Source organism: Macaca fascicularis, chromosome 4 (assembly GCF_037993035.2).
Source record: "Macaca fascicularis isolate 582-1 chromosome 4, T2T-MFA8v1.1".
Taxonomy (NCBI): Eukaryota; Metazoa; Chordata; class Mammalia; order Primates; family Cercopithecidae; genus Macaca; species Macaca fascicularis.
Window position 1 is genome coordinate 126,033,559 of NC_088378.1, and position 18,700 is coordinate 126,052,258.

Here is an 18,700-nt window from a genome sequence, read left to right on the forward strand (position 1 = left end):
CATATCTATCTTCCTCTTTTTTTTATCTTCTTTGCCACTAATACTTGTTTCATTAAACATTCCTAAGCACCTACCATGTGCCAAAAACTGTGCTAAGTTATAAGGATTCAAGAATATGCAAAACATAGCCACTCTCCTTAAGAAGCTTATAAAAGGAGAATGGTTTGCAATTAAATTTTTATGCTAAAGGACAATGTGGGCCGGACATGTGGGCTCACACCTGTAATCCCAGCACTTTGGGAGGCCGAGGCGCATAGATCACCTGAGGCCAGGAGTTCAAGATCACCCTGGCCAACACAGAGAAATTCGTCTCTGCTAACACTACAAAAATTAGCTGAGCGTGGTGGTGCATGCCTGTAATCCCAGCTACTTGGGAGGCTAAGGCAGGAGAATCCTGTGAACCTGGGAGGCGGAGGCTGTAGTGAGCTGAGATCACACCACTGCACTCCAGCCTGGGCAACAGAGTGAGACTCTGTCTCACATAAAAAGAAAAAAAAAAAGATATGTACACATTAGAGGTGTGTCCAAAGTACAGAAATGACATACAAATGAGTGTAGATGAGACAGCGATTCACTTTGAAGAAAGTGGTGTTTGGGAAAGGGATGCCCAAGAGGGACCAACAGGGCCCTGCCCACCAGTGCAAAGAAATGGCTGACATGGAAGTGGGAAACGGTGCAGCACACTTAAGGAATGCCAGGCATTTTTAAGAGAAAAGGCCCCCCTTTACCTAGGAGAGTCAAATATTTTGGGAGGCAACTAAGCGGTCACATAACTGGATTGTTATTTTTAACTAGGTATGTTCTGTATTTGAACTGGTATGCATGACCACCAAAAAGTAGATATTCAGGAATTTATCTATGGGCAAGATTAGGAAAAAAAGATTTAATTAAAAAATGCACCCAAGATATGGAAAACCATTTGGTGACAACTGCTGTAACAGAAAACATGCTTCTCCAGCAAGAAATGTGTGAAATGCTTTCTAATAAGAAAGATCACTGACAGTCAGCAACAAAAGGAAAATGGAAGATAGGATAGTATCCTCAGGTTCAGGCAGAGCACCCTTGATGATTTTAAAAATATAATAGCATCCGGTCGGGTGCAGTGGCTCACACCTGTAATCCCAGCACTTTGGGAGGCTGAGGCAGGTGGATCGCCTGAGGTCAGGAGTTCGAGACCAGTCTGGCCAACATGGTGAAACCCTGTCACTACTAAAAATACAAAAAAGTAGCTGGACGTGGTGGTGGGTGCCTGTAATCCCAGCCTGTAATCAGGAGGGTGAGGCAAGAGAATCGCTTGAATCCAGGAGGCGGAGGTTGCCATGAGCCGAGATCATGCCATTGCACTCCAGTCGGGGCAACAAGAGCAAAACTCCATCGCAAAAAAAAAAAAAAAAAAAAATCTGTATCTATCTATCTATCTATCTATATATATATATATATATATAAAATGGCATCCTTCCAGTGGAATGCAATTCAGGGGTAGAATGAAATGCATTATTACTAAGCCATAAAAAGACATGGAAGAACCTTAAATGCATACTACCAAGTGAAAGAAGCCAGTCTATAAAAGCTACTTACTTATTGTATGATTTCAACTATATGACACTGGAAAAGGCAAAACTATAGAGATAGTAAAAAAAATCTGTGGTTGCCAGGTGCTAAGGAAAAGAGAAGGGAAAGAGAGATGAACAGGTGGTGTACAGGGGATTTTTAGGGTAATGAAACTACTCCTTATGATTCTGTAATGGTGGATACATGGCATTATGATAAAACCCATAGAACTGCACAACACAAAGAGTGAGCCCTGTGTGAATTATGGATGTTATTTCATAACAATGTATCATATTGGTTTATCAATTACATCAAACAAATGCAAGACGTAAATAACAGGAGAAAGTGGGAGATGGTGGGAGGAGAATATAAGAAACTATATATTCTGCTCAATTTTTCTGTAAACTTAAAATCGCTCAAAATAATAAAGTATTAATTTTAAGACATATACATAAAAGTAATAATGTTGCATGCATTTCCACTCTTTTGAAGATAATTATGTGACCTCCTTTTCCGCTAGCATTTATCTGGTAAGGCAAACTTTCTTTACTGAAAGTCCTAAGAACATCAAATCCCTAAACAGATAGCATCTTACTCCCTGCAGAGCCTCTGAGACGTGTGATTCAGCAATTTCTAGCAATTCATTAACACAGGGCCACTGAGGCACAATAAATTAACTGTATCTGAGAATGATATAGACTCTTTAGTGACAATGAAATGAAAACTCAGGTGTCCTAAGTTAAACTGCACTCCACCTTCTCAGACCCCAGTGCACTACAGCAGCCATTGTATCTATCGTTAGGAAATTAATACTTTGGGTGAAATGAGGTTCATACACTCAAGTTTTCTTTGATTGAAAGAAGATTTCAGCAAATCTTTCAATAAAATGTACAACCACATGTTTGCCATCCCTGCAAAAGCATGACTCCTTTCATTACTAAATCTTTTCCCTGTGTGTGGTTGGTTGTACATGTGTCAGAAATAAATCCCCACAAAAACAACTGAGAAAAACCATGTATAAAATCAGAGTCAAACCATGTACACAGGTTTAATTCTGAGCTTTAGTATCTCAGATACTAAAATATCTGAGTGTAGCTACAAATAACAGTAATTAGTCATACAACCAAACTTAGTCAACTTTGTGAGTTGGACCAACTATTATCTCCAACTGATCTAGCAGGAATGAAAACCACTTCTTTGGGCCTCAGCAGCAGTAAATCAAAAATTAGAGTAAATGGAGGTCCAGGTAAGATTAGAACACCATCTGCTATGTCAAAAGATAGGCTATTTTTAGGGAAAGCAAGATGAATTTCAACTTATGGAATGCACAAGTAATCCATTCAATCAGTGGTGATATAATGAAGAATACTGAACATTCAATTGTTGACACAGGGCTTGCCTTTGTTTAGGGTCCATAAAATTTAATAACTTCCCCACTCTGTGGCTTTAAACGGAGAACTTCTTCAAAATAAGAGTTACTCCTATTAAACTTAATTATTTGCCCGTGGCTGCTGTGGCAGAGTATGTCTACCAAACAGGTGGCTCTTAATAAAGGAATGGTTCTGTAGTAAAAAGTAGATGCTCTAGTGTTTTATTATGGTTGCTTTAACTTTCTGGTTTATTAGTATTAATTGCTGAAGTTTTCCTTTTAACCTTTCTTAAGGCATTCCTCCCTCCTGTGAGTTAAGAGCTGCTCTGCTAAAATAAATGTTCACATATAATTGGCACATTACGAAGCTGCTAGTTTCGAGAACTTGACTCGGGGAACTTGATAGAAACTTGGTTATAAGGGACATTTTAAAATGAACTACATCAAACTCTACTGGGTTTGAATCCTCCTGACAGACCTTGAGTAATCAAATGGGGTTTTTCCACTGGCAATTTCTAGATTTTGTAGTAGTGATAAAATAATTTTTAATAATTTTGTTATTAAACTAATGCTTATTCTCCTGACCTTGGAATATTATAGTTTAGCAACTGAAAGTCATAAAATTGGAGACATCTTCAATAGTCCTGTGCAGTTGAGTAAGTGGAAAGTGTTAATATTTACATATTTTGAAATAAGAGATTCAAGACTATTTTCCCAAGCAGAAGAAAAAAATAATCTTACAGAAAGATTAGCTCTGTCCTATCTTAACAACGACGACAAACAAAAGCCCCATAAATGCGGAGAAAAGTCTTTCATACAATCTATAGTGGCAAGCAGGGAGAGGTGCCTCATGTCTGTAATCCCAGCACTTTGGGAGGCCAAGGCAAGAGGATCACTTGAGGCCAGGAGTTCAAGACTAGCCCAGGCAACATAGTGAGATCCTGTCCCTACAAAAAATATTGACCTGGCAAGGTGGTGCATGCCTTTAGTCCCAGCTACTCAGGAGGCTGAGATGGGGGAATTGTTTAGGCTCAGGAATTCAAGGCTGCAGTGAGCTATGATCACGCCTCTCCATCCCATCCTGGGCAATAGAGCAAGATCCTGTCTCTTAAAAAAAAAAATCTGTAGTGACCTCTTTCAGAGTAACTGAGGCAGCCAACATCTATGAATAAGATGCATCTTACCTGTGCATCTTTAACTAACATATCCTAAGTCTCTAAAAAAACCTCCAGAAAGCATCAGAAAGCTATAAATCCCTTCTACCTCATGCATGCCAAAGAGTGGTACAGACTTAGGTTAACCTAAGCTACTTCACTCAAATGAGTGGGATAGTGGAGGAGTTATTTGCAGTGAAGAAAAAAAGCCTGTGTAGGCTCTCTAGGAGACTCATACTCTGACCCACGAGTCCAACAATCAACCTCAATAAAGAGTTGTGCTTCTTTCCACAGCAGGATAATTGTATAAAATACATTTTGAAAGTCAGCAATTATTTATTTACATAGTATTTTGTAATGACTTCCAGAAATGTAATTATAATCTTTGTGTCAAGCCTCGTAAGTGCTTTGAAGATCAAAACTGCCATGGGTGATAAGACTGCAATTATAAAGACATGCGGTGGTTCAGGCCATGTAAGGCGTGCTGGTCCCTGCCTTGTCACACCTTGCCCTGGACTAGAATCAATGAGAAATAACTTTGGCCACCTCTGTGTAGTGAATAATCTTTTAGAAACATGTAGGATAAAGTGAGATAATGTATAAAATCACCTGGGGATAGAAGTGCCACTTAAATACAGATTATTATATGACGAGGCCATACTTATCAAAGTAAGTATGGTAGGGAAGGAGGTGGCTTCTGCACTGTAACATTACTAGACTGATTTCTGAGACTAGTGCTGACTTTTATAATTCAACTGAATATAATTCATACTCATTACCATAATGTACACCTGTTAGTCGATTACATGGCAATAACTTCTCATTCAATTATAAACTTATACGTGCTCTTGTTGTTCCATTACAATATTTAAGGCTACCTAATGTTAAGGAAATATTTCCTGAATCATTGTATTGTCCCTCTGAACTTGAAGACATCTAGTATTATACCTCTCTCTGCAGTAAAGATTGTGGGTAACATACCTTTATCATTTTATCTAATTTTTTAACACCTTGCTTCCAAAAATGGTCTGAGGAAAACTAAGGACTATCTAATATAATATCACCATGATTATTGTCATTTATTAACTTCTAGAATTGTAGCCATGCTTTAAAATTATTCAGAAGAAAGGATACTAATAAAGAAAGGTGAAATATTGGATTCTCTGAGGGTCTCTAGGTAGATTAAATCATGGTATTTCTTTAGAATGGCCTTTTAGGAGAAAATGGAATTTTTTTAGGAACAGTTCTTTCTGGCGGATCTTTCTGGTTGTTTTTATTTCTATGATCCCTTGGAACACAGCATTAGCATGCCTACTTAATTTAGGTATAACTCAGCACTTTCTATTGTCTGACATAATTGAATCGTTGTTTTCTCTTAATGCCTTATTGACTTTTTTGTGAACGGTTCCCAATTGCTTTTTGCTCTGTAAATGTTTATTTTAAATCTACAGAATAATAATAATAATGGGAAACATCTGAGTAGTTCTATGTGCTAGGTACTGCATTAAGTGCTTTGTGAATGCCATGTGAGTATTAACTTATTTAAATGTTTAGATAATCTAAGGGCTTTGTTTTAAATACGTTCTGTGGTGATCCATTTTGTGAAGGAAAAGTTCCCTTTAAAAGTTTAGATTTTTATCTAATCTAATTTGACTCACTTAACAAGACTTGCCTGCAAATTACATATGGATATACAATTTTTACAAAACAATTTTAGCTTCATAATATCAGCTACAATCTATTTGGCACATATCATGTGCCAGGCCAGTTCTAAACACTTTATATAAAGTATCTCACTTCATCTTCACACCGACCCTGAAGATGAGTATTGTATGCCTATTTTACAAAAAATAAAACTAAGTTTCAGAAAAGTAAGAAGTTGCCTGATATATGTATGAGCTGGGATTCAAACCTGGGTCCGAACATCCAATCCTACTGTGAAGTGAAGAATTTTATTCTTTCTCATCCAAAATCATATGAGAATATTTTGTGTATCCCTTTAGATATGGAGATGAAAATTGATCAATGCACACAAAAACATAAACTGTTCTGCAAAGCGTCTCAAAAAGAGACCACGGGACTGCCTGCAGACAGGGATAGAGGTTAATATTTTTAGCTGTCCGTGTTACGTGGAAACAGCATTATTTGGCACAGAGCATTATGAAGACTAAAGGCACAAGAATGGACTCAATCCAAAGGGCTTTATTTACTAAAGCACACACATACAAAAAAAAACTCCAAATTTAAAAAGCCCTCATGCTTAAGTCTCACATGTAGGAGCCTCTAGGTCATGGACTTAGACACTGGCTTTAGATGTTGAGAGGAATCATAAGCTATACATTGTCTAAGTTGGTACCTGGGACCCTATGAGACAGGCTTCCCCAAGAAGGCGCCCAGGACTAGTTCCCAGGGAATTAGAAATGGTGCACACTCCAATGACATGGTCCCTGAGTCCGCCAGGCAGTGCTTGGTTGTGCAGGCACAGTCCCGCAGCCCAGGGCAAGGTCAGGTAAGTCAGTGCTCCTCCAGCTCCCTGACAGTCCACATCTAGTTGTTTCTTCCTGTTTCCCTACCTACATGCTGACAAGAAGGATTTTCTGTTCTCTTTACTGTTTATACAGAACCTCCCACCCTGGCACCATGTTACTTTACCAGTAACAACTCCAGAAATGTTAAGGGTTGGAGGAAAAAACTGGACTAAACTCAGTATAAACCAGTTTAAACCAGAGGCTCACTCCTACCTTTGGCCTAAGATAGATATATGGCTGGAAAATTAACCAGTTTCTGCTCCTGCCTCCTTCTCTGTGAAATGGGAAAGCTACTGTTTTGTGGAAATGTTTGAAGTAACCCTCAGTAAAGTAACTTGAAATAATCTGGCTGTTTTCCATTACACATGTACATGATAAACAATGATGACTACTCGTTTATGCAGCATTTTTCCGATGTCATTTTCAATGGCTTTCCTGATGAACTCACAGGAATATACCTCAGTAGGAAACTGCTGTAGGTAAGTGTCTCTAATGCTAACACTACTCCCTGAGGTTTTTTCCCTCTAGGTACTGCTAGAGAAAAAAATAGCAAAATCTGCTTCAGCCACGGTGGGTTGGGCAGATGGAAGCCCCAGGAGACCCCAAACAGAAGCAAGTTTGCATAAGTCTATTCTGTCAAAGTGTCCTTTTGGCCCTATGTAAAACAAAACAGACTCTCAGTATGAAATGTAGAAGGAATAACCAGAACTAACTTAACACCATCAACACTGTGCCTTTAATCTCGCATCAGCCTTCGTTATCCCCACTGTGCCTTACTCATCCTTTCCCGTTATCTTTAATTAATGTTTGCCTAAAGGCGACGGTGATTCCAGGCAAGGGAAATGATAACTAAAATTCTACACTCTATACAATTACCCAATACATACTGTGTGATTCGTAAAAATGATAACAGCAGTCACAATGAAAAGTGGTAACATGGTTTCCCAAAACACCTTGCAGTTCTCCCTCCACCCCTCTTCTTTCCCTACTCACCCCCATGGGAGTCCATCTGCTGCAGAAAATGTGAGGCACTAGGACCAGAGAGCCCTTTCCTGCTATTTGCTTGAGAAACAAAGCCTTCCCTCCTCCCAAGTTGAAAGAAATAAAGGAGTCTGAACTAATCAAAACCCGCAAGCCTGCTGGTGGAGCTTCAGCTTGTCAGTGATGCAACTCAGCGGAGTGAGTAACGGCTTCGAGCTTTGCAGAAAATGAGAGAGGGAGAGAAACAGACAGAAACACAAAGAGAAAGAAAGAAAGGCATTAACCTGGCCAGGAGTCAAACAGGTGCAGGGGCCCGAACGCTGAGAAGAGTATCTGGCAAACGTGGGATCCAATGGGGTGTGTGCCTCTCTGTGGATGTACGTCATTGAGTGGGGACAATGTTTGCAGCTCATATGTCAGGGTGGACCAAGAGGTTTCTTTTCTTATTCACGGGACTCATACAGTCAGCTAAGGGCCTTTAACTTTTCTCTACTTGTCAGTTGGGAGTCTTCGTGAACACTTTCTGGCTCTCTGTGATGAATTCTCCAGGATAGAGGGGCAGCCAGGTCATTTGTCACACACACTCCCCCATGGGCCACACATTTCTGTAGTGCCTTTGGAACAATTGTGAGCACTGGGCTGCCGGGCTGCAAGTGACAGCAGCACGCATGATGCTTCACAGAAAGGCTGCGTCCTTCTTGAGTTAGCCACTCAGAGGCCACGCATTGCCTTTTAAGACTCTTCCAGGCCTCACGGCACTTCAAATGACTAGTTTCTGACAAAGATCCTAAGTTTGCAGGTGCTCTCTCTTGGAACTGACTAGCTTGGACTCCTGGGACTTACAAGCCTTTAGGAATGGAGGGCTGTGCCATCAATCTGGTTTATAGGCAGATGTTAGGAAAAGAAAGGAACACAAGCAGAGGAAGGCCTGGCATAAGACCCTCAGGAAAAGGCCCTAGTTATGAGACAGTGCCCACCAAATGGGATACAATTCAGCAGGACACTAACTGGGCGGCATTAAATACCATCTTAAAAGTATGCCATCTCTGGCAGATTTTTGGTCTCTTGACTTAAAATGTTCGAGTGTTTGATAACCCCATAATTCAGAAGATTTAATTTGCCAGTTGTCATTCCCTTGCCCACATGTCTCTAATAGAGAGTCACTGTGAGCATGGATGACACAGGTTCAGCCCATCCCACTCCCCCCGACCCCTATGCGGGGATGGATTTTTAGTTAAAGCGCGGTCTTTACCTGAAATGCGCCTAGGCACATCGGTGATGGCAGGAAGCCCAGTGCCCCGTGTGGAAGACAGCGGGGTGGTAGAGTGGATGGACGGGGACGTCATCTGGCTCAGGTAGGAGGGGTAAGACTGGTCATAGGACCACGGCGGGGAAGACTGTGCCTGCCTGGGGTCTGGGAAAAAGAAGAAGAAAAATCTTTAGAATAGCAACCATTGCAGCCTTAGAAACATGCAACCCAAAACTTAGAAAAGAAAAAGCAGAAAAAGAGAGAGAGGAAAAATATGGCTTATACATACAAAATAAATAAGGAATGGCTTTTTATCTCTTATAACCCCATCCTTTCAAGCCTTGAATAGCACAAAGCTTTCTAGACTTTGAGTCTCAACGAAAGCAACAAAATGGATGATGCATAAGGACTATTTGTCTCTCTCTTCTAAATATTTCTATTTGGAAAGTCTAATAGTCATTTAGAAAACAATCTGCTTTGGTTTTCTTTACAAAGTGGAATTATATTTACTTTCTGTATTCTCTAAAATTCCTCCAGTGAACATGGATAACTTGTTTTAAGTTAGAATATTTTCTGAACAATATACTTGGTTAAAAAATATGTAGATTGTGCCTTTTGCTGCTGCATATCCAGCTACTTACTATCTTTCAGACATGCTTTTTGGTTTTAAAGTGAATGACTCCAAGATTTCATCTCAGGGCACTTTTTTCAGGCAGGTCAATGGAATGGCCCTTTCTAGCATGGGGTGAAGGGAATAAGGGCAGGAATGAGAATGGAGGGGCAGCACATAAGATGAACGGGCAGGAGGGGAGCCAGTTATGTTACTCTCATGCTAAAGCTAAACCAGAAAATAAACCAGAAGAAAAAGACAAAATTTAATTTCAAAGTCAACTACCATTAAGAACTGAAAAGTCTCATCACCAGCCAGTTTCAACGCTAAGCACAATAGTTTCTGACAGTAAGAAAATGGCCCAAAACAGGAGAACGGGGAAACGTTTTTAATCCTATTGGAATCTGTTTAAAAGATGTCACATGTCTGGAATTTGGCCTAGTGTTACCTACAGTCACTGTAATAATAAAACTAATGGGCAGTCAGCTGATTAGGGTTAATTGCTAAATATTAACAATATTTTTTTATGTAGCTCTAGGAGTTTCTTGGAGGTACAAACTCAAGGCCACATTATTAAAAGACCTTTTGCTTACATACAGAAAAAAAGGTAAATGTGCTGTGCTTCCAAAGCAAAAAAAGTATGTATTTCAAACTCTTTTGCTCTTACTTGAGGGCTAATCAAACAAAATCATAAGCAAATTTCTCTTAACATGTTTTTATGCGAATTTTTAAATTATGTTAATTTTTAAAATTCTAATAGACCAGGCTATTCACAAGATAGCTTGGTATCTTAGAATATGCATGGATTTTGGAATGTTCAGAATTAGGTCCAAGTTCTGAGACTTCTACTTTCTGTGTAACCTTGGCTTAATTAGTCACTCTGAGCCTCAGTTTCCTCATCTGTAAAAGGTGTGGAAGGAGGGGCAGCAATAATACCTGAATCACAAGGATGTGAAAATTACATGAGAAAACTATTAAGAGAAAACTAGCACAAAAGACACTTAATAGGCATTAATTCATATATATATGTAAAACCTCTGGGTAACATAGGGATAGTTCCATGTTTCAAACGTATCTGGACTGGAGTTAATACACTTGGATAGGTTTCAAATTATCCCCACACATCACCTATTATTCTTTAAGAATAAAAACTATTAATATACTTGAAGAGTTAATTCAGGTTTATCTCTAAAAGTAAAAATGAGTATAATAAGATGCGGATTTTTGAGATGATTCGTCTGTTAAAACCTCTCAGTTTTTCTATACAGTCAAAGCAGTTTAGTTCAGCTATTTCTTGTTTATTTGTTCAATTCAGAAACAATTTATTTAAAGACTGTTTAAATAGGACATACTTCTTTGAGTCAAAATAATTAAACACATCTGGATATTTACCTGCTGTTTACTGACATTGACAGAGATACAGAAAAATGTCATCCAATTCCATTTTAAGGAGCATTTACCTGAGTTTGCAATTTGAATAAAAGAGTAGTACTATAAACGGTTAACAAACTTTTCCTTCAGAAATCTAAAGGATAATTGATCATTAAAGTAATGGACTTCTGTGCCTTAAAATTCTCAAGGCTGAGATTGTAGAGATTGGCAACATTTCAAATCCGAGTGACTGGTCCTTGTTATATATCTGATATTGACATATTTCCTTGCCTTACACCATTAATGTAATTCACTATTCAGAGAAACGGTAAATGATCTTCAGATGGAAAAAGATTCATTCCTTACAGCACAGAAAAACAATCTCACAAGGGCAAGTCCTTCTCTCAAGCAACATTTTCAAAAGACAAAAAGGTTGAGAACCACATAGCTAAGTAAGTTGGGCACGCAGGACTCAAATTTGGATTTGAGTTCTCATCTAACTTCCCCAGATGACTTCCTGAGCAAGCAGTTTAACCTATACCATTCCTCGTCTGTAACAAGTCATCCGTCTAGGGCCCCTGCCTAAAAACGAGACCAAATGCAAAGAACTGTAAAAAATGACGAAAAGGAATTAGGGTACTCAATTTGGAGGTAAGATACAGTCTTACAGTTCTCCTTGTGCAGAAAGGCGGCTCAGCACAGTGGGAAACAAGACGGCTTTTTAGTGACAGCATCTGAGTTGACGTGTCAGCTCCGCTATTGATAAGCTGTATGACCTCATCTGGGTTAGCTAACTCTGAATCTCAGTTTCCTCATCTGGAAAATGAGGCAGCATAACACAGAACAGTGAATATAGCAAAGCGGTCACGCATCCTGGCTGTGCAGACAAGCCTAGGCTTCAGTCACACCTCCCTGCTGTGCTGAGCAAATCACTTAAACTTTTAGGCCTTGGTGGCTCATCTATAAAATGGGAATAATGATACTTACTAGGGTTTTTGTGAGCATTACATGAACTAGGCCATATCTAATATGGTACCTGGCACTCTTAGCACATATTAAGTATATAATAAATACAAGTGCTATCTATATAATGAGTACAAAAATAACTACTCTCATTTTTGGAAAATGAGATGAGATAATGCAAGTAAAAGCATTTTGATAAGCATAAAGTACTATAGGGAAACTATTTTGACTCTCTTTAGGAGCTCACATGGTGAAGGCCCTGCCTGGGCCTTGTGACCTGGGCTGTGTTTCTCAACATTACTGAGCTTTAATTTCCTCGTCTGCAAAATGGAGATGATAATACTATCTCAAGAGCTGAATCCTCAGACTGAAGATTAAATAATATACGGTAAATGGAAAATCATCATCGTTATTAAAAATAAATATTAAAATATGACACTGTGCTATCTAGGGTAGCTGGGTTTGTCTCATGTTGTTATTCTTAAAGACTTCCGAGATCAGATTCAGCACAATTAAGTATAATGCCTGGCACACAGTACTCAATAAACAACTACTGAATGAACTTTTCAGGCTGGCTTGAGTGAATAACAAAATATTAAAATTAAGTCATACTTAGTAATTCTCTAATTCCTCCTTAGGCTACCAAAGAGGTTTATATCGTTGAGGTTTTAGGTTTTACATCCTGACTGCCAGAATATATACTAGAAAAGTCTATTAAAGGATAGTTTTGCTTTTAGTGGAGGCCTTTCCAAATATCCAAGATTAAGAAAAATAACTTCTCACTATCCCTAAACAAGTGAGAAGCTCTATCTCTGTTTTTTTGTCTCTCAGAGGATAGGCTAGAGTCTCCTTCAAGGTCATTGTCCTAAGAGTCTATGATAATGACTTAAAGAAAGAGTTACTAAAGAAAAATAAAATAGGCTGGGTGCGGTGGCTCACACCTGTAATCCCACCACTTTAGGAGGCCAAGGCAGGCGGATCACCTGAGGTCGGGAGTTCGAGACCAGCCTGACCAACATGGAAAAACCCCATCTCTACTAAAAATACAAAATTAGTTGGGCGTGGTGGCGCATGCCTGTAATCCCAGCTACTTGGGAGGCTGAGGCAGGAGAATCGCTTGAACCCAGGAAGCGGAGGTTGTGGTGAGCCAAAATCACACCATTGCACTCCAGCCTGGGCAACAAGGGCAAGATGCCATCTCAAAAAAAAAAAAAAAAAAAAAAAGGAAATATAAGAACTGCCATATGTGGTTCACTAGATCTGGTATAAAAAAAATTTTTTTAAAGAGGATAGCAACCTTTAAAAAAAAAAAGCAGGCCAGGCACGGTGGCTCATGCCTGTAATCCCAGCACTTTGGGAGGCTGAGATGGGCAGATCACGAGGTCAGGAGGTCAAGACCATCCTGGCTAACACGGTGAAACCCCGTCTCTACTAAAAATACAAAAAATTAGCCGGGTGTGGTGACGGGCACCTGTAGTCCCACCTACTCGGGAGGCTGAGGCAGGAGAATGGTTTGAACCTGGGAGGCAGAGCTTGCAGTGAGCCAAGATCGAGCCACTGCAGTCCAGTCTGGGCAACAGAGCGAGACTCCGTCTCAAAAAAAAAAAAAAAGCAATGGTCTCCAAACACCCCCATGCCTTCCCTAATACCTTGTGAATGAGTGATTACCAATCCAAGCTCCATCATTTCCAGACTGTGTGATTGGACAAATTACATATCTAAGATTAAAGTTTCCTCATCTATAAAATGGGGGTAAATAAGAATACCTCCTTCATAAAGTTGTCTGATGATTCAATGAGATAATATAATATAGAGTTTAGCATATGGAAAGAACCTAATAAATGTTTCCCACCGTTAAAGACTCTACCTTTACTGAACCTTCATTTTGTATTTGTTTCTAGCCCTTGACCTCTTTTTCTGACAGAGTACAATTTTTAGGAGAGCTTCCTGTAGTGTGTAGTTCACAATTTGGAGCATATATGTCTGTGTTAGTCATGTTGATATCCTTTTACAATGACTTAACCTTAATCATGTTCCTTCTTAAGTTTTGGTTTCTTCCCAGAGAAATCCTAATTTTTTAAGTGTATTTTCAAATACCATACACTTTAACCTTTTCAATCTTTTAGTGGGAAAAAATGGCTGTAAAATATCTTCACTTCCTAAATGCTCAATCACCAAGAAAATATAATCCTGTCATAAATACATGATTACAACATATTTGCTTTTTATGGACAATTATTAATGCTTATACTAGAGGAAAGTCACCTTAACCTGATCTCATAAACAATTTCTGAACTCAACTTCCTGAAGAAACCTGAGACTTCTGAGATTTACTCTCAAATTGGATGAGTCAGAACAGGTGATAGATGTTTTTCAGGCATCACCAGTCAATCCTAAAGTTACTAATAGGAAAGATACAAAGCCTAGCTCTGAGACAAACATACTAATTAATGACAAACAAGAAACTGTCTTTATCTCAGCCTCAGGTCCCACAGAGCAAGGATAATCCGTCCGTCACTCTGCCCCACCCAGAGTTATATTGGATGGTGTGTCTTTTCAAGTCTGCAGCAATATGAAGGGAAGAACCATGTCCTAACACTCCAGCATAAACACAAATATCCTTGACTTTTAATCATGGCCTTGACCGCAGTTATAGGTCAGCCACGGTGTCACCTCAAGGCCATAAACTACCTACAAGTTTTCAGGGACTAAATCAATGCTATTTCACAGAAAGTTTCAAAAAAAAAAAAAAAAAAAAAAAACGAAAGCTGTTGCCAGGCACGGTGGCTCAGGCCTGGAATCCCAGCACTTTGGAAGGCCAAGGTGGGTGGATCACTTGAGCCCATGAGTTGGAGACTGGCCTGGGTAACAGGCTTTTGTAGAGATGGTGAAACCCCGCCTCTACAAAAAAATACAAAAATTATCCGGGTGTGGTGACACACACCTGTGGTCCCAGCTACTCTGGAGGCTGAGAAGGGAGGATCACTTGAGCCTGGGAGGCACTGAGTCATGCCACTGTACTCCAGCCTGGGCGATAGAGCGAGACTTTGTCTCAACAACAAAACTGTTGTTGAACTTTAAATATTTTTATGTTTTTTAAAAACTATAATTCATTCTTTTTATATGGCAACCTTCAGAAACAGTATCAATATTATTTTAATTACTATATTAGAGAAATTCAACAAATTGACATACGTTCTTATATGCATATATGAACAACCCTCTGGTGTTGGGTTTTTGTGCGCACACTCGAGGCATAACATATCACTAAAGATAACTCCATTCCTATTTCTCCACCAACTTCTCTCCTGCCACCTAAAACAGGGGGTCTTAGAGGGAAGTGGTAATCAAATCTGACCTGTAACATAAACTTGAAAGAGAAAATCAGGTCTTTCCTATCTGTTGGGTCTGCTGTATTCGCAGGCAGGACGTGATTAATCAAAATGACTACATGCAAGAGAAGAGAATGAAGCGGAGGACCACGGCTGCTCCTGCAGACCCTGAGGATGAACCCAAGGGGAAATGGGTCCCCAGGGCAGAGAAAGCACACTAAGAACCACCACCAGGAATAAGGGGAAGGCTATTTATTGGACCCCTCAGATCTGCAACAACACACTTTCAGAAGCAATCATGGTTTCCTCCATGAGAGTAGACCAAATCTAGCTATTAAGAGTTCAGGCTAATTTCCCTTTTTCTGTCTCAGGTAGAAGCCATTGAAAGCCGTAGAAAGGAGCCAGTCATCTGACATAAGGAATCCCTTCAGCATGTATTTCAACCGAGGCAAAGTCTGTCACAAGCACGGAATGGTGTTTTTAAAAACGCTCTAAAGATGGAAAGGAACCGTGGAGCACCAATGTCAGAATCGATTTTATAAGTTCTCCTTCTAGGGTGGTGTTCCTTCAGCTTAGACTTCTCGGAGAGTGGTTGCATCTGCTTTCCATTCTATAAACCACAAAACATAAAAGTACAGAAGGCAACCGTATCCAGGGGGTGCTCAAAAATGCTAATTGGGAGAGGGGTGGTTCATCTGTCTCAAGTTGTCTTTCATCAGGCAAAGATGGAGACAACCATTTATGTAAACCTGTGGAGATGAGGAAAGCAAGCTGTCTTCTTTGAGCAGGACCACAGCTTCTGAAGCACAATCACTGGTATGGGGAACAAAAAGGGGGTGGCCATGCACTTCCTACAGTGATAGCTAAAGAGTCATGGGCTCTAAGAGTCTCCATACTTTCAAATGACTAAAAAGCCAAATTTCACATCTGCATAATTGAACCCTAAACACTTGGAGTCATACTGAGAAGGGAGGAGGGCAGAGAAGAAAAAAAAATAAAAGCACCCCAGGAAAATGAACTGACTCCGGGAAAACATGTCCAATTTTCTTCTGAATGAGTAAGTTTGAGTGGGGGCAGCAGAGCAGGCAGAGAGTTTTCTGAAAGCCCAAAGGTAGGCTGGAAACAAGGCAGCTGCTATTAGCAGGGCTCCTTTTGTAAACACTTTGGTTAAACATGTGTGGGTGTGAAGGAGGATCTGCTTTCCTAGGAATTGCTCACAACAAGGCACATCAGGGACAGGGTGCTGAACTTCATGCAGACGGGAGGAAACAAGTCAAAGGCAGCAAAGCCTGAACACGCACACAAAAGGCTATTTCCTGTTCCTGTGGCCAGCAGGCTTCTGTATAACACCACACCACGACAGCCAGTGATTCTGCCAAAACTGTCTGCAAGGAATACCTGCCATATTGGGGCAGCGGGGTACAAAGATCCCCACAATCTCACCCCTTATCCTCCACCCATTTCCCCCTAATCAGTACTCAAATCAGGCTGTGTAAACCTCAAATATTTCTTGAGAAAACTGGGGTGTCGAAAATGATGCACAGAGTCTACTAGCTTAGAACTATGCTTCTTAATTGCTACCAGGGTCAATCATCCTAACACAGAGGGGCAGATTTACCATTTCCTATCTTAAACTATTTCTGTCATATTACTGTCATTCATAATACAGATATACTCACACTTCATACATACAGAGATTCCCGTTTCAAAACAATCTACACTAAATATGAAACGTTAAATTCTATGTCTTTTCTAATAACCCTGTTAGCTAGACTGGAGTTTTAGAATGAGCTTTCTCCACTCATTTCTGGTTCTCTTGACTAATAGGAAACCGTTTGCAAACAAACGGCCTCCTCCAAGCATAGGAAGAGCCGTGGACTGGAGGCTCTGGCACTAACTGTGCAGCCGTGGGCCAATAATTTACAGCCTCTGGGTCTCACTGTTTTCACCTGTAACATGGGAAGGGGTGGGTTATCTCTAAGATGTTTTCCAGCTACAAAATGCTATGATGCTAACCACTCAGAAGAGTGAGCTCCCAACCCTCAGTCCTTTCTGGAGACTGTAACTGCATCAGAAATGACTGAAGCCATGCAGAGCCGACTCGGGGTGGCTATGAAAGGTAGCTGACAGTGCAGCACCTGCCATCACAGAGCATCTGGCTCAAGTCCACTAAGAAGCCCCAAGAGTAAGGTGCGGACCCCCCCTTGTTGTCCCCACCAAGGGCCTTCTCCAACTCATCGGGTGGCTCCCAGAATCATCTGGCAGGAGACAGATCCGTGTGACAGAACCTAAAAAAGGAAATCTGAGGGAAAACAAAGCAGCAAACTGGTTAAAACTGGAGGCTACATAGGGTATACCAGGCATGACCATAGGTTAAATTACAACACACACAATGGGAGAAGAGAGAATTAGTAAACTTAGGAGACAATAAGCAGGGAAGAGAATGAAAAATGATATGTATAACCTAAGATATCATATCCTATAATAAAATGTTAAAGAAAAACCAGAAGGAAGTTGCATTGTTAAGACAAGGTGATGAGAAGCGCTCTTAGGTATCACCAACTTTTGCTGGATAGGGATCATAACTGTCTTACAGAAAAGGCTGGGCATTTCTTGTTTAAAAAAAAAAAATCTAATAGAAGAAAAAAGGGGCTATACCACATGTCACACCTGTCCTGGCCTCTCAGACTTGGCATATCCTGAATCTCAATGGTAAAGCCAGAAGGGGGAAGGAAATGAGATACAAAAGGGTGGGACAAGAACTTGAAATGTTACTGAGATGTGATGCTGGCAAGGGAGAGTGGCCCTTGGTTCGAATCATAGTATTGAACTGGGTGTGTTAAATTCAGGTTCAAATCAGGCTGATGTCAACATCCAGGGAATCAGATATGGCAGTTGGGGTATTGTAGGAGGTCCCAGGCATGGTGATACCTGATGTCACATGGATGATTATATCCATCGTTCTAGTAATTGTCTCCCAGTCATTCATTCATTCATTCAAAAAAAAAAAAAACTATCAGGTATCTATCTACTCTGGTATTGTGCTAGGCACTTAGAATATTAATGTTGAATAAAAACAGACCTACTCCCTGGTCCTATGGAGTTTTATGACATAATTCCTGGTCCCATGGAGTTTTACAGTTGGGTAGGAGAGAGAGACAGACACTAATCAAATAATCATATAACTATGGTAAATGCTAAAAAAGAGACGTTCATGGTACCATAAAAATGTACAGTGGGGGAACTCCAACCACACTGAGCATCAGGAAAAGCTTCTCTAAGGTAGTAAATATTAAGCCAAGACATGAATGACAAGCAGAAGTCTAGAAGACGAGTAGGGGAGGTTAAGAGAGCTTTAGGCTTGTGTCCAGCTCCTGGGAAGAAGGCAGCATCATTTTTTTTTTTTTTTAATGAACTTGATAGAAGGCCTGTGTTTGGAGCACTGTGAAAAAGGTTCAAAATAGTGTGAGATGAGAATGGAGAGCAGGCAGGGAGGAGCCAGGCTGTGCTGACCCTGCTGGGCCATGCTAGACATTTTAATCTTTATCCTAAGTGCAGCAGGTCACCTTAGAAGGTGTTTATGTATAGAGTG

The 18,700-nt window shown here is 40.2% G+C and overlaps 1 protein-coding gene across 11 annotated transcripts in view; it reads right to left on the reverse strand.

Moving 5' to 3' along the window:
• The window catches only part of RUNX2 (RUNX family transcription factor 2), a 243,028-nt gene that overhangs the window by 143,511 nt on the left and 80,817 nt on the right, over positions 1–18,700 (reverse strand). For 9 of the 11 annotated variants that reach the window (XM_065543946.2, XM_065543945.2, XM_074037858.1 and 6 more), the window contains one exon: positions 8,836–8,997. In XM_065543946.2, coding sequence (XP_065400018.1) covers positions 8,836–8,997 — 162 coding nt within the window. Of the gene's footprint in view, positions 1–6,258; positions 7,800–8,835; positions 8,998–18,700 lie in introns of those variants that run through there. The other 2 variants (XM_074037861.1, XM_015449350.4) reach the window with 1 other exon arrangement.